We start from the raw sequence: 21,825 nt of genomic DNA, 5'->3' as shown, positions 1-21,825 counted from the left end.
GATCTCTGCACAACGACTTAATGAGTGTGACTCACACACACACATAACCACCCACGTCTGAGTGTTTGTGGCTGTGTCAATTATAGAAAGAAACCCAGAGTGAGAGAGAGAGAAGTAACCTGAAATAGCCTCTTTCTTTTCATATAAAGCACATACATTGACACATAAATCTATTTAACTGTCCAACAAAGTTATCAATAATATGATGAAATAAAAAAGGACACTGAGACAATAAGAGATGGATATTCAGAGGGATGCTCAGGAGATTTCCCCAAACATTGATGAGTGAGAATTATTCATGTGTTTGAGGGAGTAAGCTGTGCATGCATATAATGTAAAGACCAGGTTTCCTGCAGAGAATATGGGATCACTTTATGTATTTGGGGCATTCTCGTTCATAAATAATTAACTAAATGTATGCAAAAGTCACAGAATTAAACAGTAGCTTCAAGAATGAAACCCTTCCATAGCTCAGAATAACTGCCCACATGTTTTATTTGTTGAGCAATTCAAATAACTTAAAACCGATGACATTTAAAGAGCAATTCAGTTTGATTGTCAGGCACAAGGGGAAAGCAAAACACCATGATTTAAGGAGGGTTTCATAAGCTGAAGATTTGGAGAATATCTTGACCCACAGATGACATTGTAATCCTTCAGTTAAAACATGGAAAAGAGGAACAGGATTATAAACTCCACGTTGGTGTTTTGTTACCTGTGGCATTCATGCTGGCAGAAGCTGGGGACAAGACAATACACTTAGCAATAAGTGAGTAACCTCTTCAACCTCATTATTCATTAAATTACATAACCTCACACTCAAAACAAGGACAAAAATACAATTTGCATAAAAGGAACCTTGAACGGACTCACAAAAGAACATTTTCCTTATTTCTTTTCTTTATAAAAACAGATATTGCACAGTAAAAAAAACACATAAAAGTGAAAATATCCGAGACTTAAAAAGAGATTCATTAAAACCTTCATTATAAAAAGATGGAGACAAGTTTCCCACTTTGGAGAAAGTGGTATGTGATTAATTTGGTCTTTTTTCTTTTTGACAACTTCTCCTTTCTTTTTGGCTCCGAGATAAACAGTCTGCTGGATAATGATTTAATTCCAAAGTATGAAAAAGGCCTCAGAAGTGGAATTTCAAAAACAACTGTGGAGTCCTGTTTCCGTCAACGTTGAACATTTGGCAAATAATTAGAGACTTCATTTATGACACAGCTCTTCCGATGAATCCAATAATGAGGCAGAAGGTGCTCGTAGTTCATCTGGGAGAAGTTAAAAGCTTGCTCCTTTGCACCCAGTACACAATCCAACATCCTATGAGGATGATCTCAGGCTCCATGACATTTCCTCCTCCAGCTCCAACTCGCTCAGGAGGCATCAGTGCTGTCCGGTCGGCTGCATTAAGATCCAGAGTCTCGTCTCTTCTGTGAGGCCGTGTGCAGGTTACAGTAAATCCTCTCCTTGTCAGTTAAGTTTGGCACTAATGCGTATCCACTGCAGAGCCTGTCTGGTGTATTGGACTGCGTGAGCGATGCTACTGTGAAGAGTCAAAGGCCCAGACAACGTATTCAAGTAGTTGAAGAACTCTGTAACGAAAAAAAGAAGAAAGTGTTTTAAAACGTTGTTAAAAGACAAGTACACAGTGAAGAACTGAGCACAAGATACATTCACAGAGTCTTTCTTTTCTGCTATCATGGATAGACTCACCATGGATTGAAGTGTATTAAGTAATGATGGTTGGTAAAAACATAATGCAGACCAAGAATTGTAATAACAAATATTTAAAATAATTACTGTAACAGGAAAGGATGTCCTCAAAATGCATCACTCATTGTTAGTTATTACATTACTACTTGGGTTAATTGTACAGTTACAAGTCATATGCTGGTAATGTAATGCATTGACTATAATAAGAACAAAATAATATATAAAAATATATAAAATATTTCACTAAACATTAGTCAGAGGACCTATAACTCAAAACGGATCCTATTGAGAAAAAAGGTTTGTAACCCCTGATATAAAGAATTGTATAGAAATGATTTACTTCAAATAAATGTATTTACAAATACAATAACGTTTTTAGTGTCAGGTATCCTTATTTGGTGGTGAAATATTGTAAATTGTTTGTCTTTACCATAAGTGGAACAAATACAAAAATGAAATGAAATATTCACCTAAATCTGAAAACAAAATGTTATCTCAAATATAATGCATCTTTATTGTCTGTGTGTACCTTTATTCTCCTTTGCCAGGTTGTCAGCCACCTCCCAGTACTCGTAGCTGTACAGCACGCTGTTGGTGATGTTCAGGTGGTTGGCTGCCATCTGGTGGATGCGCTGGGGGATGCTGATGTGAGAGGGGAAGGCGCTGCCCCCGTTTGACCCCCGGTTCAGGTGTTTGCCGTTGGGTGAGAGTGAATCAGGGGGTCCTCCTGCTCCCCTGGGAGTGAAAACACATGCACAACATGAGTGGGGGCTAGCAATGGAGGTTTAGTGGCTAAAAGGCATGCACACAAATTAATTAAAACATTAGCATGTACTATAAAGTTAATATCCACTTACTTCCCAGAGTCACTCCAACCGGGTGGGGGTGTAGAAGGCACTTTGGGAGAACTCTGTAATGAAACCATAGACAAGGTTAAAAGTCATCAAAATTCAAATGTTTACAATCTAAGAAACTACGAATAAAATGTTATATAAATAAGGCTATCCATATAAATATATTAACAAAAAACCTTTAGAAAATAATAGGAATGAAACTGGAAAATGAAGATTTCTGGCTCTTTTTTTAGGCAAACGGCTCTGAGGGCAAAACCTCCCCAGTTGATTTCTTACAATAAGACACATACTTTTTTTGATTTTTAGTCTGACAGAAGTCTCGTTGTGTAAGCAGAATAAGCCCATTTCTTGAAATTGACCTGTGCTTGAAAAATCTATGTCTATATTTCCTATAGTGTATAGCCTAAAATGTACTTTATGTAGTAAATAAATATTTGTATTAAAAAGGCACCCCAGACTTACATAGCCTACCTTAAAGTAGTCCAGCAGAACTTTGGAGTATTTCAGTGCATGGTCCTTCTTTAAACGAAACATTTGCCAGTAAAGAAGTGCAAGGCATCGGAAACTGTGGACAAAGGATGACACAAGTCAAACAAACTCAAACAGAAAACAAGCCATCCTGAAAAAGCAGGTTCTCTCATGTGATGATAGATGTAGTGTAAACAGAGGGAATGAGAAACGCACCAAAGCACCGCCAGCTGTTTGTCTTCGTGTCTCGCCCCGGGCCCGGAGTGGCTCTTCAGCCTCATGGCGTACCTGAAGACACAGCACGGTTAGACAATCCATCTGCATATGTGTTTATTTGTTGCTCGAATCCCAATTACTGGCATCTCTTTTTACATGAATGTGTAACTCACCTGATAAGCTCCACGGTTTCTGAGTACATGGTGTAGGGAGACTTTGCCTCTAGCGGCCCTTCCTCCATCGCTTTCCCACATTCCATGAAGGACAGAGCGGCGTCCACGTAATTCACAGCCTTCCCCAGCTTGTCCACCTGGAAATAAGCAATCCAACATAAATAAAGATGGGAGTAAACACAAAAGGAATACTCTGGTATTGTAGCGTCCAAAACATAGAGGAATTCACTGAGAAAGCGTTGACTCTGTGCAGCATTAGAGAGATAATTCAGGAGGTGTTTAGCCTAGCTTAGCACAAACTGCCTAAAGTTGGAACTTGCCAATCTAGCTTCATCAAAGGGTTTTTATAACGACTTTGTGACTTTACTTTTCTTCTATATTCAGGTTTTCTGAAGTCAGCTGAGTCATGTCAGACCAGCTAGTAGATGCATTGTATGGTAGAAATATTAGATGTAAACTTTGGTTTCGCCCTGGACAAATATTCCTAGCATTTAGCAGGCCACAATCAGGGACTACAGATACAAATGAGTTTAAAACTGTAACCTGGTCCTGTGAATGTTTTGTAATGCTCATGGTATATTTTAAATACAATTCCCAAGATAAAAAAAAAATCCAACACACAAAGTAATAATGATTTTTACCTTTTGGGTCAACTTTTCACCAGTTTTTTGTAAGGGGTAAGGACTATTGCAGGTTAAAGAAAGATTTAATTTGTAATAATAATTGTCAAGAGTTTCTTTGATTCTGCTCTTGGTATACCAGTTGGAAAAATCGACAGTAAGAGACTTCCTGTCACAAGAACATGGTTGACCGAGGCCTAACATCTACACATACTGTAGAGAGTATTTTCATTACTTTGCATGTTTCTCTGTGAAGCTCATTGTATTTTCCCTGGAAAAAAATATGCTGTGTAAACATGTTTCTGTGTGCCTGCTTACTGAACACACACAGACATCAAACAGCTGCCAAACTGAACAACTATTAATTGTACAGTTACCTACTGTAGTTTAATTCACTGTCAACATATCGTACATAGTCAAAGATGAAGCACTCACCATTGCGTCTGCGCGGTGCTTCATCCTCTTGGCTTCATGCAAGTAGTACTCAGCATGGTGCGGACTGAAATGGACAGAAATATAGAAAAGTGAGTTATCTTGTACATCTGACAAACATAAAGCAGTGTGGGGTATGTAGTGATGCTCACGTTTCGTTGTTTGGCACGGCCCCTCTGTGCCCTGCAGGGCCCCAGGACTCAGGCGGTTGGGGCTGTCTCAACACTTTGACACATTCCACCTCCATCTTGGGCTAAAGAAGAAGAGGTGAAACAAACAAACGTTTTTGCCGCTACAGACTGTGAGGAATGGAGTTGGGATGAATTTGACTTTGGTACCTTGACCTAGTTCAACACAGAGCTTCAGGCTCAGAAACACGTCAGAAACACGTTCGGTGCTGTTACGTAAATCCTCATTCGTTTTTTTCGGGGAATCAACATGTGTAACTCAAACAGAACTCGATCGGGATCCTGGCTGAGATCAATTTAATCTCAAACTAAGACAACAAATAGATTCAAGATTCAAGGCTTTATTGTCATGTCATTAGCTACAGTGTAAATATGGCAATGAAAAACTTAAGTCACGAGCTCCTCCAACAGCGCAACATGAATATATGTATATAGGACATAGAACAAATAAAACACATACAATTGTGTTTACAATACTCTGTTGCTTCTTGTTTTATGTGTGTATTATTGTTGTTTTGTCTGTGTTTCCTTGTTGAGTTCAGAGTTTCGTGTTTGAATGTTCTTTCTATCCTGAAATAGACAATGCATCTCAAATTTGACTTTTTTTCTCAGAATTTGAAATTTTTTTCTTCAAAAATAATTACTTTTTTCTTAGGAGTTGCCTTTTCCTCAGAATTTGACTTTTTTCAAAATGTTACTTTTTTTCAAAATGTCACTTCCCTTTTCTTCTTCAGGATTTGGCTTTTCTTTTTAAATCGTTTTGTGACATTCTCACTGAACAAGAGATGCAATTATTTGCCCAAGACTTCTTCTTTCAGACGTAGTTAAATATGTTATTACCCTATCCGAAAATAATCTAATGCAGAGGCAATAATGTAATATAATAAATTATTTTATATCTATTAAATATTTATATATGTAATGTTATATAGTCTTAAAGTTACAACCAGCCCTTTGAATGCAACCATAATGTTAATGTGGCCCGCGATGAAATTGAGAGAGCGGCATTGCAAATTAACTTAAGTTGAAGTTCTGTTTTGTATTACCTTTAAAGCAGAATCTCTATTCTTGTCTCTGTTCTTGTGGACATGGAGCTGCTCGGAAGTCTTTGTTTTGGGGGGGGGCTTGGTGGTCTCAGGGCTGTCTGACAGCGGAGACAGAGGAGACAACGGCCTCTTGTTGTCCATGTACTCCTCCAAGTACCTGCAAGAACCACATGTGTAAATTGACAAAAACGCACATAATTTGTTGTTTAAATACAAATAAACTCCTGCGTTACTTCAGACAGTAAGATTGCACATGTGAGACAAAGTGATGCATTTGTTTTTCTTACCCATTGTGCAAAGTCTCAGTCACAAAGTTGCGCTCGGCTGTGAGACTTGAAGGCTCTGTGTGTCCTGACGGGTCGTTTGCATGAGGAAGACTCCTCTTGCTTTCTCTGTGTGACACGCCATTCTCCAGCTGGACACACATAAGCACACATATGCATGCTTTGAAGAACAAGTGTGTAGTAATGCGTTCATATTCATACACAATAATGTGCAGAAAGGGTCGATTTACTGAGCTCAATTATTTTTAAAAAGGAGAACTACCAGAGTGTAAAAATACTCCGAGCAGTAGTACTGCATTCAAAAGTACAAGCTCCACCATCAAAGTATATTTAAAGAATCAAAAGTAAAAGTACCTGTTATGCACATGAGACCATTTCATGATATGATTGGATTAAAGTTAAAATTACTGCAATACTGTTTTAAACCTCTTTTATGTCGCAGCTGAGAAAGGTGGTCATTTTAATTTCTTAACAAACTGTAAGCTGTAACGTTTGGTAATAGACAATATTTTGTGAAAGAAAACAGTTTAAATTACATTTTGTACTATTAATATGAATCCTCAAAGTCACTACACTTATCAAATAAATGTAGTGGATTGAAGTGCAATTTCTCTATCTGAGAAAAGCCAATTGAAGTACCTCAGAATGATATATTAGTATTTAACTAAATGTTTTTAAGGACTGTCCACCATTGACACACATCAAATTAAACAGAGAGGAAAAGTAAACATGCTTGTTGTCTACCTTGCGTTTCCTTTTGCTGTCTTTCGACGCAGCCTCGGGGAGGCACAGGTGTTTCATCGCCTCTCTCTGCTTTTCCTTCGTGGCCGAAGAGGCGGAGGAAGAGGCGGAGGGCTTTTTCACCGGGGAAGTAGTGGTGCTGTCCGGGACTCTTTTCAGCAGACACAGGTCTATGTGCACCACCAGGTTCCTCAGCCCTCTCTGGGAAGGCGCTGTAGCTTGCTCGCTCCGCCCAAACGGCACCAGGGTGTAGTGCTTCTGCCCCCCCTCACCTGGGTGACCTGCGGTGGGCTGCACCACCTTCGGCCTGTCACCCTCCGACCTGCCTCCTCTCTGGGGGAGTTTCCTGTGAGAGGTGGAGTCCGCTTGGACTTTAGTGATGGGAGCCCGATGTTCAGACTCAGACTCAGAATTGGAAGAGGAGGAGGAGGAGTGTACTTTGTGAGGAGATGGGGAACGGGATGGAGGAGGTGATAACTCCCTCTCTTCCTCACTTCTTCCTCCCTTTTTTGTCCTGTGTGAGTAGTCCTGATGTCGTTGCTGCGTGGTATTTGTGGGCACTCTGGGTTTGGTTTGCCATTCGCGTCGTTGTTGCTGCTCTCTCCTCCTCCTGTTTTCCCCTCTTTCCTCTCTCCTACTCTCTATCACTATCACCTCCTCTTCCTCCTCCTCTTCTTCAGCTGAACTGTGGATCCAGGGACGTCTCAGTAGCTGCTCCTCCGCCAGCCTCCTGTCTTCCTTTCTCCCCTGTTTCCCTTGCTTTTGTTCCCGATGTCTGTCCTCTTTTCTCTCGTGTTTTCTCCCCTCAGCTTGGCTCAAATGATCTCCTCTGAGCTCCTTACACTGAGCTTTCTTCTGCGTTGCTTTTGTTTGGTTAACATGCACAGGAGCCGGGGCCTCTGAGGACTTGGCTCTTGGTTTTATGCTAGGATTTGATCTAGAGTTCAACCCAGTAGTGGGATTGGTAGCAGCTTTAGAGGTAGATTGGGAATGAGAACTGTGACCAGAGTTGGTTTCACGACTTCCGGGGGCTAAGTGCTTTGCTGTTGTGGTGCTATGTTGCGAGCTAGACTGCAACGAAGGCCTGGGCTTGTGGCTGGATTTGTGGTTGGATCTACTACCCTGAGTTTGTTCAAAATGAGACGTGTGTTTGGCTTTGGGAGCCTCGGAAATCTGCTTTAAACTTGGATTCGAGTTCGGCTTGTGTCTAGATTTGTGGCTGTGAATCTGAGAAGTCTTTAGTTTGCTTTGCTCTTGCTCCTGCGGAGGTCGAGTCTTCGGCCGGTGCTGATGAAGATGAGTGCTGGTTGTAGGCTTGCTCTTGGTGTCGCTGTTAGGCAATGGGGTAATCCATGGCCTGCTTTTCGTCCTGTGGTGATTGGTCGTAAGGCTAGGTTGTGTCGTCTGAACCTCGGGGTAGTGTCGGACCTTGGAAGGAGCAGGCAGGCTCGGACTGGGGCTCCTTGGAGGGTCTCTTGGTATCGGGCTCGGGCTTCGACTGGCTGTAGTTCTCCCACACGGACTGGGGCAAACACTCGGGACCGGACTGGGGATCAGACTGGGTCCCGGGCTCGGGCAGGTGCTGGGGAACGGACTGGGGCTCGGGCAGAAGCTGTAACCCGGGCTGGGGAGGGGGCTGTTGCTGTGGCTGTAGTTGAAGTGTGGGCTGGGGATAGGGCTCTGGCTGGGGCTGTAATCCCGATTGGTGTCCCAGGACCGGGCTGGAGATGGGGCTCTGTTGTTGGGAAGAGAGGGAATGTGTCCTGGGATGATCTGGGAGGGATCCTGGTCACTGCTGGTGGATTTTTTCCGGGACTTCTTCAGCCATTTATCCAACTGCCACTGAGCCGCAGGGGGGTGATCAGTCTAAAAAGCAGAGAAGAAGACGGTAACAAATGTCAAATATTAAGTCTGAATAGATTAATATAATAGTGAGGCTTAAAAATCTGATCCAAGTATCTTTATAATAGTAAGAACAGCAACATATATAAAACATTTGTAGTACATTTAAAATTAAAGTAAGTTAAAAGGAAGGACAATTCTGTAAATATGTAATATAATTATTATGATCATTTTAAAGTCAAAGTTAAGTCATTATAAGTAGAAGTGTAACAAAGCGAAAAAAGGATTACCCAAGTAATGTAAAAGCACCACAACATTCCAGCACATTCCACCCCCTAAAACATGTGTTTTAATGTGGAAGGTCAGAGACGTTTAACCATGAGAGGGCTGACACACATCACACACCACAACATCCTCACTGTGCAACAGAAACATTCAAAACGCACATTACAAACAACGCATGACTCAGCTGCTATTAAACACAACAATTCAAATTCCAAAAGACAAACCTGGATTATGACTCATGTCTAAAAAGTGGTTGTCTTAAAGTTCCAGTGGACCCTCTTACAATAGTCTACTCACTCGCAGTCCACATCTGTGCTTACAGTCGCTCAACCCCCATCCAATTATGCCAAGTGACTCACTTAATGTTTGCTTAACAACTGGCTTGGTGACTAGAAATGAGACCAGAGGAAGATTTCCACTTAAAAAAACAAAAGAGGATACTTACGGCCGGAGAGCTAACTTCTCTCTCTCTCTCTCTCTCTCTCTCTCTCTCTCTCTCTCTCTCTCTCTCTCTCTCTCTCTCTCTCTCTCTCTCTCTCTCTCTCTCTCTCTCTCTCTCTCTCTCTCTCTCTCTCTCTCTCTCTCTCTCTCTCTCTCTCTCTCTCTCTCTCTCTCTCTCTCTCGTTCTCTCTCTCTCTCTCGTTCTCTTTTCCTCGTCGCTGACCAGGAACTAAATTAAACCTCTGCTCCTCAAGTCAAACAGTGACCCCCCCCCTCCTCCCCACATCTCGCGCCCTCTTTTCCAGAGAAGACACTGCATCTCTTGTACCGTCTCGATCGCCCTCCCTCCTGCTTTTTCTGTCCCTCCCTCTTTCTCTCTCTCTCTACTACCTGGAACTCTGCTGCCTTCATAACTCCAACCCCCCTCTCTTGCTCGGGAGACATTTAAACAGTCCACGTAAATGAAAAACACATGGTGTGCGCACCCCCGCCGCCACAGCAGCTCCACACCCTCCCTCTCTCTACATTGGGGCCCGATGTAGTGCAATGTGTAGTAATACAGTCTGTGTTATACAGGGCTTTCCATTCATAAAACAAGAGCAGGTTTCCCCTTCATTCCCCACATAGCACGACCCCCACAATGCCCCTTAACTACACCTCAGTATTTTTCTAAGTTAATATGCAAGTAGTGCAGTCTCTGTGTGTTTTGAAAGCAAAGGTGACTCCAGTTGCAGATGTCAACATGAACTCTGGAGTATTGATGACTTCCACCTCCCGAGGGCTTTCCTCTCTACGACTGGGCCTGTTGACATGACACCCAGGCCCTAATTCCCAAAGCTACCTCACCCTCCTCCTCCAACTCTCTAAATCACATGCATTCCTCATTCCTCCGTCCCTCTCCACACCTGCCGTCAACCGCCTCGAGGCCGGCCACCGCTCCCTGCGGAGAATTCAACCAGAGGAAGACACAGATAAGGATACAGGAGATAAAGAGGAGGCTCAGTGGTGGTACCTCTGTGTTGTTGCAGGGTGGAGGGGATGCAGGGTCTGGGTGAGGGTCCGGGCTCCGGCTGCGGGAGTGAAGGCTGCTGCTGCTGCTGCTCCTGCTGCTGCTGCTGCACGACTCTGCGCTGGAGTCCGAGCCTGACGAGTCAGAGCTGGAATGTCTCACCCTCCTGCCATGTGTGTGTGCTAGATGTGCTGACAGGCTGTCCGTCAACACACACACAAACACACGAGAGGGGTCAGCGTTGGTACACAGCCACACACACAGACAGTTAGTCACATGGTTTTACAGACAAACATCCAGAGGTTATATCCTTGTAATTGAGTACCTGTGTCCGTACCAGGGAGCTGACTCATGAGTTGCCTTCAGGAACACACAAAAAAGAAACTAGTCATCCAGCAGTTTAGGGAACAGTTTGCTTCTATTGATGTGTTTCCTTATCCTCATATGATAAGTAGCAAGAACACAAACAGTTGCAGCAGTTTTGTCCATCTGCGTATGGGTGTGTTTGCACGTCATTAAACAAAACAAGAAAAGCAGGCAGCCATGTGATGAGTCATTATCATAATTTTTCACTTTCTCTTTCTGTTCCCTTGCACTCTCTGCCAGCCTACTCCAGTGAGAACAATGCATTAAGACATGTCCAGCTTACTGTAAGTATAACTGCTTAGCTAGTTATTTTCAATCATTCAAAACATCTGGCCCATCCTGTTTTGCAGAGACTTTAGAAGGCATGTCACAATAACTACTTTTGTTGAACAATATATTGCCTCAAAAATGATTGCAATCAAATATTTTATCGTCATTTTAAGACAATTTCATGATATTATAATAGCATAATAATGCAAGTAACCTTTTAAAGAGCAATTCAATGTTTAATCTTCAGACATTTGAATATGAATGTCAAAACAATACTAAATCAATCAATATAAAGAAAATATACAACACATTACACAAACAACAAAATGTACTCTTGGGTACTGTAAACATTGCACTGAAACGTTGGCACTGGGGTATATAGAGCTGCACAGTGCACCCAGGTCTTACAGAAGGGAAAACCCCTGCAGCTTGAGTATATTTGTATATAAATTAAGTAAATCTATGCATATAAATCCTACGGTAAGTCAATCATGTCATTATTTTTAAGTAATGTCAACCGCCATTTCAGTCTTTGTGACAAATTCAAATTTATAAAAATCAACTTCTTACTAACTTGTATTATTTACCATTACACAAAAATGTGGCAATAGAGAAGTAGTGTCAACAAAGCCCTTTAAAGGTCACCTACCCTTTGGGTGTCATCTTCATCACTGCTCAGCTTCAGGTCATCCACAAGCATGCTGCAAGCAAAGTGACACACACAGATGGTGAGATCATTAAATTGACCTATAACGTAACACTTAGCAATGAAGATTAATGCTATAAAAAAAGTGTCATTATAGTCAAATACTGAATATCTTGTTTGGTATGAGCTTCCTAATGCACTAATCTATTGTTTTTGTTTTGTGGATCAATGTAACTCAACACAATCAAGTTGGATTTGTGAAAAAACTTCTCCTAAATGAAGTGAAAATGTTATGCTAACAAAGGCTGTGTGGTAATGTGTGACAATGTGCGTCACGCAGTGGGTCTACAACAGGGAACATGTGTTTCACAGCAAAAAGAGGAAGTGAAGATTTAACAAACGGGAGCACATCGCGCTCAACTGACAACTCTCAGGAATGTGAGCCGACCTCTGACCTGACCTTTGTGATGTCGCCTGAAACACTGTGATGACCCACTCTGCGTGTGTATCACCTTCACTCTCATTAATGCTTCTCCCTGAGGCTGTACACACCATTGTATTCATGATTTGCATCTGATTTTAGAAGTTATGTGTGATTTATTATATCGTCTGTGTTTGATGACCCTCGTGGATCATGTTTCCTCATTACCACTTACGATTTGTGAGGTGCCACACGAGGATGATGGGTCACTCGAAGCTGCACATCCCCCCGACCTCACAGAGAGAGAGAGAGAGAGAGAAACCATATTTAAAACCAGGCGACAAAAATATATTCAAAGAGAGAAATGTAAATTATGGCACATCTCAGACAAGCAAAAGTATCAGCACATACTTTGTCTTTGTTGTGCAGTCGGTAGTTTTGCTTCCTTTGGATAGAAGGAGAAAAATATAGTTAGCAAAACCCTCTATTTACATTCCTTAAAAGTACTTCCAAATGTATCGTTGCACTATATAATAAGACTGTTGGATGCTAATGAACAGTTAAAAAAGGATAAGAAATCCCCCTTTTCATTCCATGCATTCTTCTTCCATGTCAACACCTGGTGCCTACATTACCCAGAATGCAACTGATTGCAGACTTCAAAGATCAGGGTGTGTTTTGCTAATGTAGGATTTACAGTATACAGATTATGCACACACTGTAGTAAACAGAACACTTTAAACATGTATTAAAAGCCTCCATGCAACAAAGAACAAGGAATTGCTAGAAAATACATAAGAGAAAGTGTACAATGTTATAAACAATTTGTTAAGAGCAACCAGTTTAACAGAGGGATACCAGTTTTGTTTATGCTTTTTTTCCTGTCAACCTACTGCTACACACTCCAGTCCAGTAGGTGGCGCTAAAGCAGCTAATATATGGTTCTAAACTGCCAATTAACCTAAAAAAAGAAGAAGAGGAAGAAGTTATGCTACTAGCAGCTAATGTAGCCTCGAGATGCTAACCTGCAGCAGAGATGAGGAGCAGGATACATAAAGCAGGTAAGCTCTCTTGTTTCTACTTCCAGCCCTCCAGATTGTTTTCATTTCCAAACTCAGCCAAAACCAACACTGACTCAAGAGTGAATCAATTTATCAGACATGTACATCCCACTGGAGCCACAAAATGTTAAAACAACTTTTTTTCACAAAGGCAGTGGAATCCCAAGACCTGTGAGCAGTCCTTAAAAAGGTAGGAGTTTCCCTTTAATTATCCAAGATAAACACACATACCTTAGGGTTGTAGAGGATGTGTTGGGCCTGGTCTCCCCCTAAGGCATGCTGGGACGTCCAGGACTGAGTCATGTCCTGTGCAGAAGAAAGATAGGTCAAAGGTGAGTTGTGAGATGCCACTGTGATTGATGTTCCTCACATGCAGGAACTCCAGGCTTTCTAAATCTCAAACTATCTTCATTTCTCCTTCATATAGGATCAACTTATGTCTGTACAGTGCAGAGAACCCCAGCTGACTGCTGTTATCAGAGCTGCTCCCCCCCCACCAGGGGGAGTGTGACGGGCTGTAAATAAAGGTCAGTGTCTGGATGTGTGTTATGGTTGCTGTGGGAGAGTGCACTGTGCAGCTGTGTCAAGATTTGTGTGTAAGATTTTTGTTTGATCTCCACCATCTTTTTTTCCAGGTATTTCAAGTATCTTCAATATTTTTGTAACTATTTTTTATGTTTGACAGCTATTTTGGAAAGTATTTTGGTTTGTAGATCTGTGAGCAGCTTGTACACTGGCTTTATTTAATCTGTTAGTGAACAGATTAGCGCTGAACATATGATGATATTAAGTTTTGCGTGATTATTAATTCCTGGAGGACTGGTTTAAGCAGACTGTCAAGTCACTTAGCTTTTCCGAAGGCGGCATTTCAAAGGGGTGAAATCAGAAACCAAGACACCTAGTCAAAGCAATATTGCAGGTTGGGCGGGGAATTGAACAGTAATGACGTCAGGTGTCTTTTGCCACAAAAGGCAATCATTATTAACCAGTTCAACTAGTTAAAATCAGAGTAAAGATGAAGGCTACAACTGCCAACAGAAGAACATACTGAAGCACATTGGAGATATGGACAACTTTGTGATATTTAATAGTTTGAAAAAGGCTCAGAACCTATTAACCCTGTAAGAAACACTAGAAGAGTATCTGCTGAGTCGCCTTTCAGTCCACAGGTCCATTGTTGTTGTGCCTAAACAATAAAGTCATATTTTAACTGATTCAAAGACCAGATTAGTCAAACTGGAAAGTGGGAACAATAGATTAAATGTAAAGGTTTTATTGCTTTTTCTTTTTTAAATGGATACTGTAACCTATAGGTGGTGCTATAGCAGAATGATTACATGTTATGGCCATTACATTATCGTCACAAGTCTTTTTTGCAAACTCTTTCTTTAACAAATACAGGATATACCTAATATTCACAAATACACATTTTGAATTCTACAAAAAAGGCTGTCATGTCTCTCATTGTTGATATCAAATATTTATATATGAAAGGGGATAATGAAGGCTCAGCAGAGGTTTGAATGCTTTGAGTACCTTAACAACATAATATTTACTCAAACATAATAAATTGAAAATGATGAGTACACATGATGAGTAATCATTTAATCGAGAAGTTTAAAATGATGATTACACATGATTATACACCTGGACTATTAGCAAAATTGACCCTATTTTCTTTTTCTTCTCACTGCACGGTACGTGAGAGTGAAGCCGCCGCATGGAGCGAGCTCAGTTTCAGTGTCTTAGCTCAGGCTCTGATTATAATCTATGCTGATTAGTAGATTGCCCACAGTCACTCTCAGACAGGCCTCATGGATGCTGACAAAAACAGCCTGATTTTGTACCATTCATTTACTGTGTGTGTGTGTGTGTGTGTGTGTGTGTGTGTGTGTGTGTGTGTGTGTGTGTGTGTGTGTGTGTGTGTGTGTGTGTGTGTGTGTGTGTGTGTGTGTGTGTGTGTGTGTGTGTGTGTGTGTGTGTGTGTGTGTGTGTGTGTGTGTGTGTGTGTGTGTGTGTGTGTGTGTGTGTGTGTGTGTGTGTGTGTGTGGCTTTCTAGCAAAAAAAGAGGTGACATGAGCAGCCCTACCAGCATTTGCCATGGTGGCCAAAACATTTTTATTTGGTCTTAAATTGTAGTTCAACATTTATTTCCTGTTAATTCTGGACCATGTGACCATGAGGTGGTATAATTCAACAGTTGAAATTATTTGTATTTGTTTTAAAGTACAATAAATGGATGTTTTCAAAGTCAATGAATAATCGCATTTAATAATCGCAATTACAATTATTGACCAAAATAATTGTGTGTGTGTGTGTGTGTGTGTGTGTGTGTGTGTGTGTGTGTGTGTGTGTGTGTGTGTGTGTGTGTGTGTGTGTGTGTGTGTGTGTGTGTGTGTGTGTGTGTGTGTGTGTGTGTGTGTGTGTGTGTGTGTGTGTGTGTGTGTGTGTGTGTGTGTGTGTGTGTGTGTGTGTGTGTGTGTGTGTGTGTATAAAGACCCAAGCAGAGTGATCAGATTGATAGTTCATAATTTTGGAAAATCAGCGTTTTTTCTTTCTTGATGATATTTAAAGGACTATTTGGAAATCACTCTGTTGTTTGAATGCTAAATATATAGCTGCTTAGCTTAGCTAACCAGAAGTCACTGTGTCTGGGTACATAGACACATGTTAAACTACAAAGGGTAATTCCACATCCAAGGTAATTACAAAAAACTAAATATAACCTAACAATGCAATTATATACAAGATGAGCAAGTTTAGAAGTACTTGTTGGCAGTAGGATGCAACAATAAGTCGCCTAATCAAAAAGAGTAAACCTTTTAGTTATTTGATTCTTATTTCCCATAATATTTCCTACAGAAATTGCAGAAAATAGCTTCTTTTAGCCTCTTAAACGTGGGGATTTTCTGATTCGTTTAGTTTTATATCGTATTAAAGTTAATATAATAATAGTTACACTGCCCCTCAAGCTTGGAACCTGCTTCAAACTGAGCTGAAACTCAGAGAGCTGGTCTCATTAGAAACACTCAAAGAAACTTTAACTGACCTCGAAGCAGGCCGCTTTGTCTGTAAATGCTTTGGCTAAACTTGGTGTATGACTGTGTTGTGATTGTGTGTTTTTTTTTAATTGTTTGTAACTGTAAAACTGTCTGAAACTGTGCTGTTACCATTCTTGGGCCAGGACTCTCTTGAAAAAGAGATTTTTAATCTCAATGAGACCTATCCTGGTTAAATAAAGGTTAATAAATAAATAAATAAATATCTTTGGGTCTTGGACTGAAAAAACAAGAGATTTAAAAACACATCACCTTGGATTCAAACGAACATATATTTTTCACTTCCTCTGACATTATTTAAACCAATGATGAATAAAAAGAAATAGACCAATAAAGATAATCTCTATTAGTAAGAGCTGCAGCTGCAGGTTGTTTGTTCATTGGCTATTTATATCTACAGACGTAAGAGTGGTATCAGTGTTCCTTTCAAACTCTCGGTAAGAAAGCACATAAGCGTATTTCTCAAAATGTCAAACTATTGCTTTAACTCCTCTGGGAATCAGTCATTCAAATCCAAAAGACGCTCCTGAGATGACACGTTTTCATGAACCTGGCAGGCGGCTCAAAAGCGTTTCTTCCTCCTCTTCACTCAGCAGTAAACCCTGGAGGGAAAGTGTTTCCTATCGTGCTCATCCTTTCACTTCATTATCTCTCCTCCCTCAGTCACCAAGGACACCAGCCCCTCTCCTCCTCCAACAACAACAAGGTCTCCCAGGTGGACCGTTATGTGTTGCTATCTTCCTCCCTCACTTCTCCACCACATGTTTGTATCTTCCTCCTCCGCTCATCCTACCTGTCCCACGCTGGTGACAGGACACAATAATCCTCTGCATTGTAAAACCTCTGCCATAAAAAGGACCTTGAGACCTCGAAAAACTTCAGCAGCGGATCAACATATCTTTAGTTGCAGCCTTTCAAAGTGCTAGTGTTTCCTCCTCTGAGCAACAATGGTGCAATTATTCTATTACATCAAAACTGGAAAAACATCTACAGAAATCCAAACAAAAAACGTTCCCAACGATATGGCTCCTTTGAATGGGGATATGAGGGATTAATCTGAATTTGCACATGTTCAAAGTAATTTACTGCTGCTGTGATTACCATACTTTTAAAAATAATGAATAAAAGCAAACTTCAAAGCCAAGCAATGAATGGATAGTAGCCAAATGTCTTACCTCCAGAATATCTTTGGCACAGATGATGTGTTGGCTTCTTGTTACCTGTGCAACAAAATAAGTAGTTGACGTTTAATAAGGAGAACGTCACAGGAAGTCAGGATTGACAGGTGATGAGAGTGAGTATCGTGACACTTCAGAATAACAGACACCAGTGCACACAATCCATATTTCAGCATGTAAATTACAGTAAAGTGCAGAAGTCCTGAACCAGAGAACATTACTCCTGTTCTGGCTGCCTTACACTGGCTCCCTATAGAACACAGGATATAATTTAAAATGATTATTCTCGCCTACAAAGCCCTTTAATGTGCAGGCGCCATCTTACATTGAATAACTCATTATACCCTACTGTCCTACTAGGGCATTGCGTTCCAAGAATGCAGGGTTGTTGGTTGTTCCTAGAGTCTCTAAAAGTACAATGGGAGCCAGAGCCTTTTCTTTTCAAGCTCCACTTTTGTGGAATCAGCTTCCAGTTTGTATTCGGGCAGCAGACACCCTATCCGTTTTTAAGAGTGTGCTTAAGACCTTCTTTTTTGATAAAGCTTATAGTTAGGGCTGATTAGATTCAGCCCCTAGTTTTGCTGCTATAGGCTTAGACTGTCGGGGGACATCTTACTTCTTCCTTCTCTCTGTCTGTACCTGTGTACTCTCATGTTCCGAATAACCCAGCTTCCCCCAAATTTATTTTTGGTGTCTATCTACGCTGGGATCCAGAGTCGTGGCTGATCCTGAGTCCTGAGTCCTGATCTGAGTCCTGGATTTCGAGTCGTGGCTGAACCTGTCTCTGCGGTCCTGCCTGACTCTCATCATACTACCTCCCTGATGGCTCCCGCAGGATTGTTGACATCCTCATGGATTCATCTTATTATTATAGACACATGCATTTCCAAACATTTGGTCTACCTATGCTGTAAAATGTATTATCTCTTCGATTTACACACGGCATCTATTGCACGTCTGTCCGTCCTGGGAGAGGGATCCCTCCTCTGTTGCTCTCCCTGAGGTCTCTCCCATGTTCCCCTTTAATCTGTGGGGTTTTTCTCTGGAAGTGTTTCCTTGTACGATGTGAGGGTCTAAGGACAGAGGGTGTCGTGTTGTCATACTGATATTCTGTACAAACGGTGAAGTCCACTGAACATTTGTGATATTTGGCTATATAAATAAACATTGATTGATTGATTGATGTGCTGTAGCTCCTAGACTCATTCATTTATTTCCTGCTAAATTCCTCAAGATGGAAACTTCTCTAAAGGAAGATAACAGCTACATCGACACTGATCCTCTCGGCCTTTTGTTTCCCACCTTTTTGCTGCAAAATCGTACAACTCTGTGTCGCACTTTACTATAATCCTTAAAGTCTCCCACACATACAGAATAATTGTGAGAGTTAAGAGGTGGTTGAAGTGTGTTGATGACTCACATCTTAGAAATCACAGCTGCAGATGATCAGACGGATGCTGATTCCGTTGCAAGGAACTTTCTGTTTCCATCCGTGTTAGGCAACCCCCGCTCTCCCTCCTCCCCCCACGTTTTCTCCCCTTTTTCATAATTCAGCTCACAATTTAAATGTATTTCTGACTCTTAAGCCTCTTACACACCAAACTGACACCAAAGAACACCAAAGCTGAGACCAATGTTGCTCAAGCATAAAGATAAAAGAGAAATACTTTACACAACTGTGTGTGCATCTGTTGGTGCTTTATGTATGTGAGAGTGTGTTTCATTTTGATTCAGAGTTTTTTGTGAAAACAGATTAACCTGCACAAATTAGTACCAAAACAGGTTTTCCTTTTAATTCCTCTTCCAAAATTATACTTGCCATGTTTGGTTTTTAGTTGAGCTTTAATAGTTCTGTATTTCTTCATTGATCTCATCTACTAAATATTGTTATTTCTTTCTTTTAAACATTTAATATATTTAAGACTCCTTTATATTGGTGATTTGCTCCTTTTGTTATGCCCCACTTTGTCTTCTGTGCAGCATACATGCACAGTAGAAAATGTGTGTAGTGCAGTGTGCTTTTGTGTGTGAAACTGTCTCCTCTTGTATGCATGACTCACTAAGGTCAGTGTCTGAGTGGCTGGACTCTTAGCCTGCGGATAGAAAACAGTATGTGTGCAAAATACTGTCGGATTATAACAGCCCCAAGACAGTTTATGGGGCCGTAGGAGCCAAATAAAAATCATAAGCACAGACAGCCCGTATTTCACCTCCCTGTGGTAATGCATACAAAAGAAAACCTGGCCTGCTTCCTCACTTCACACTCACACGTCCATTTGAATGGATATTATCATGAGCCATGTGTTTCAAATGGCACCGGTCCGCGGGCTACATCTCTGGTGCAATACCCATATGAGTGAACTCCCCAGGGGCCAAACAAACCACAACCCATCAAAACACCTGCAGCAAGCAGCGTGCAAGCTAAGTACACTACCAGCCACCTGTTGCATTCTTCAAATATCAGCAATTACTGAAGTCATGCTCATTTCAAGCTTCTATTCAGCTATTTCATCTGTCTTGGCTTTAAAGAAACATCTTAAAAGACTAAGATTGCAATCTCTATGAACATGGCAGGATCACAAAATGCACTACTGAGCAGGAATTATCCTTTTCAAAGTACCATTACTGAAGTCAAGCTAATTTCAAGCTTCTATTCATCTCTGTTAAGTGCTTTTAAGACAAATCTGAAAACACTTTTAAATAGCAATCTTTATGAACATAGCAGCAGCAGAAAATGCACTTCTCTCCATGGATCATCATCTGATTTTATGCAGTATTCTCTAGAAAACGTAACATTTTATGACTTCAAACATGCATTTACTGTATATAAAAACAATCCCAAGACTTATTCAAGATGCATTATAAGTAGGCTTACATCCACACTCCATGAACTCTCCATCTATCTCTCTCACCTGAGAATATGCGCATCTGATCAGAAAACAGACGATGGAAAGTTTCCCTTTGTCGCCGAGGACAGTAGGCATGATTCCGGGATAGTCAGCGCTCTCCTCCGGGGTCCATGCCAGTGAGGACTCGCTGATAGCAGCGGCAGAGGTGCCTCTCCTCGCTGCTGGAGAATGTGTGTGTGTATGTGTGTGTGTGTGTGTCACTGGGTGAAACAGAGGGGAGATGTAGGCGGGACGGTAACGTCAGAGATGACACACGCGGGGATATCACGACTCAGGACAGCCAGTGGAGGTTGGTCACTCCTTTATAAAGCCATATTTCTGATGTCAGAGCTACTAAATATACAAGAAAATTTGTGAATTAGTAAGTATTATGACATCCAGTGTATGTACGATGCTATGAATTATGGGATCCATAAATCAGCATACATGTATATGTTTTGGCCACTAGGGGGCCTCACAAGAGGCTGTAAGCAACATTGACTTGATTAAAGCTAAATAAATGCTAGCAAACAGCTATAAATGACAGACATTTCAACATTAACATAGGCCTACTTAAATAATGATTAAAATGTTTCACTTTCTTCTTTTTCATAGCTTTTGAAGTCCTCCTCGACTCATAAGAAAAATACTCTTGCTTTCTAGCTGTTAGCCTACCATAAATATTAACCAGCTAGCATATTGGCTAATTATCTGTGTCCAGAGACCTAGAGATACTAATCTCTAGGGCTCTGGCCATGTCTATTGTTTAAATGGCAGAAAATGTTGGCAAACAACTGGTTTTTCAGAGCTTTTCCCCTAGATAAGGTATGGAAAATAGCAAGGTATTCACCGTAAGAATCATTACTTGTTTTTTTCACCGTGTTTATGATGAGAGGTTAAAAATAAATCAGTATGATCATATATAGTCTCCAAGTCAGCCACATTATATTGAGTAAAATATTAAAATTACGACGCGAACAGATTTATTTTATTGTAAACTTTACATCCAAAGGGCGCCACATTATCCTTTATCCAAATGTGTCATATTTAAAGATACACACAAAGTAAAAATTTAACCTTTTCATAGTTAAGAAAGGAATGTAGTATAAAACTGCATGTAAAGCCATAGATAGAGTGTATAAATAGGATAACAGCATAACATAAAACAGTTCAGTCACTGAGAGCATATTATGGGCCAATGATAAAATCTGATCATCTTTCCTTCCTGTGCCTTGGCCTTGTGGGCTTGTGTCATCCATTTATTATTCTCTGTAATACATTCTGGCCTGTGAAGTGGCTCTGGATTGCATGGATTTTGCCTTGTCATGATAAAATATGAGCTGTCTTCCCATCGCAGATAGCTTCGGGGGCAGGCGGGGAGAAAAGGAAGAGACAGACACAAAGAGCTGGATATATTATAGCATTGACTGAATTAATTTGAAGGACCAACGTTGACACACCATGTTCCTCATAACCATTTATCCTCTGAAACAGAAGCATGTTCTTTAGAAAAGCTGTATTTTTATTTATATTTGTATTTTGGTTTGCGCTGCATGTCCTTGAGTACACAGTGTCCCTTATTTGTTTATGGCATCTGCCAAAGGCTTATCTCTGG

At 40.9% G+C, this 21,825-nt stretch overlaps 1 protein-coding gene and 1 long non-coding RNA gene across 4 annotated transcripts; one reads left to right on the top strand and one right to left on the bottom strand.

Moving 5' to 3' along the window:
* Positions 1-471: 471 nt before the first annotated feature.
* aff3 (AF4/FMR2 family, member 3) lies at positions 472-20,436 on the bottom strand. Of its 3 annotated transcripts, none has more exons than XM_079665303.1 (19): positions 20,235-20,436; positions 17,320-17,364; positions 13,317-13,391; positions 12,436-12,469; positions 12,260-12,317; positions 11,607-11,658; positions 10,647-10,681; positions 10,325-10,520; positions 6,748-8,610; positions 6,007-6,134; positions 5,720-5,876; positions 4,638-4,738; positions 4,489-4,552; positions 3,434-3,570; positions 3,261-3,332; positions 3,039-3,141; positions 2,580-2,632; positions 2,252-2,457; positions 472-1,601 (listed from the first exon to the last, which is right to left on the bottom strand). In XM_079665303.1, the coding sequence occupies exons 1-19, from the start codon at positions 20,304-20,306 to the stop codon at positions 1,480-1,482; spliced, it is 3,573 nt and encodes a 1,190-aa protein (XP_079521429.1). In that variant the 5' UTR covers positions 20,307-20,436; the 3' UTR covers positions 472-1,479. The 3 variants fall into 3 exon arrangements, with proteins under 3 accessions (XP_079521429.1, XP_079521431.1, XP_079521430.1); XM_079665305.1 differs by having other exon boundaries at positions 10,659-10,681; XM_079665304.1 differs by having other exon boundaries at positions 3,048-3,141; positions 20,235-20,435.
* LOC307029389 lies at positions 13,024-14,914 on the top strand. Its single transcript, XR_013805310.1, has 3 exons — positions 13,024-13,085; positions 13,237-13,417; positions 13,513-14,914. It is a non-coding gene; the product is annotated as an uncharacterized lncRNA (long non-coding RNA).
* Positions 20,437-21,825: the final 1,389 nt, after the last annotated feature.

The sequence above is a fragment of the Notothenia rossii genome, assembly GCF_949606895.1.
Source record: "Notothenia rossii genome assembly, chromosome: 2".
Taxonomy (NCBI): Eukaryota; Metazoa; Chordata; class Actinopteri; order Perciformes; family Nototheniidae; genus Notothenia; species Notothenia rossii.
Note: the sequence above shows the minus strand (reverse complement) of the source record. Positions and strands in the feature narration are given on the sequence as shown.

Bases quoted from the DNA above. Each gene is read 5' to 3' on its own strand.
- aff3 (XM_079665303.1), bottom strand. From the start codon at position 20,306: ATGCCTACTGTCCTCGGCGACAAAGGGAAACTTTCCATCGTCTGTTTT. The intron at 3,142-3,260 runs GTGCGTTTCTCA...CTTTGTCCACAG, and splicing joins AAACAGCTGGCGGTGCTTTG to TTTCCGATGCCTTGCACTTC. The intron at 2,458-2,579 runs GTAAGTGGATAT...TTTCACTCCCAG, and splicing joins GGTTGGAGTGACTCTGGGAA to GGGAGCAGGAGGACCCCCTG.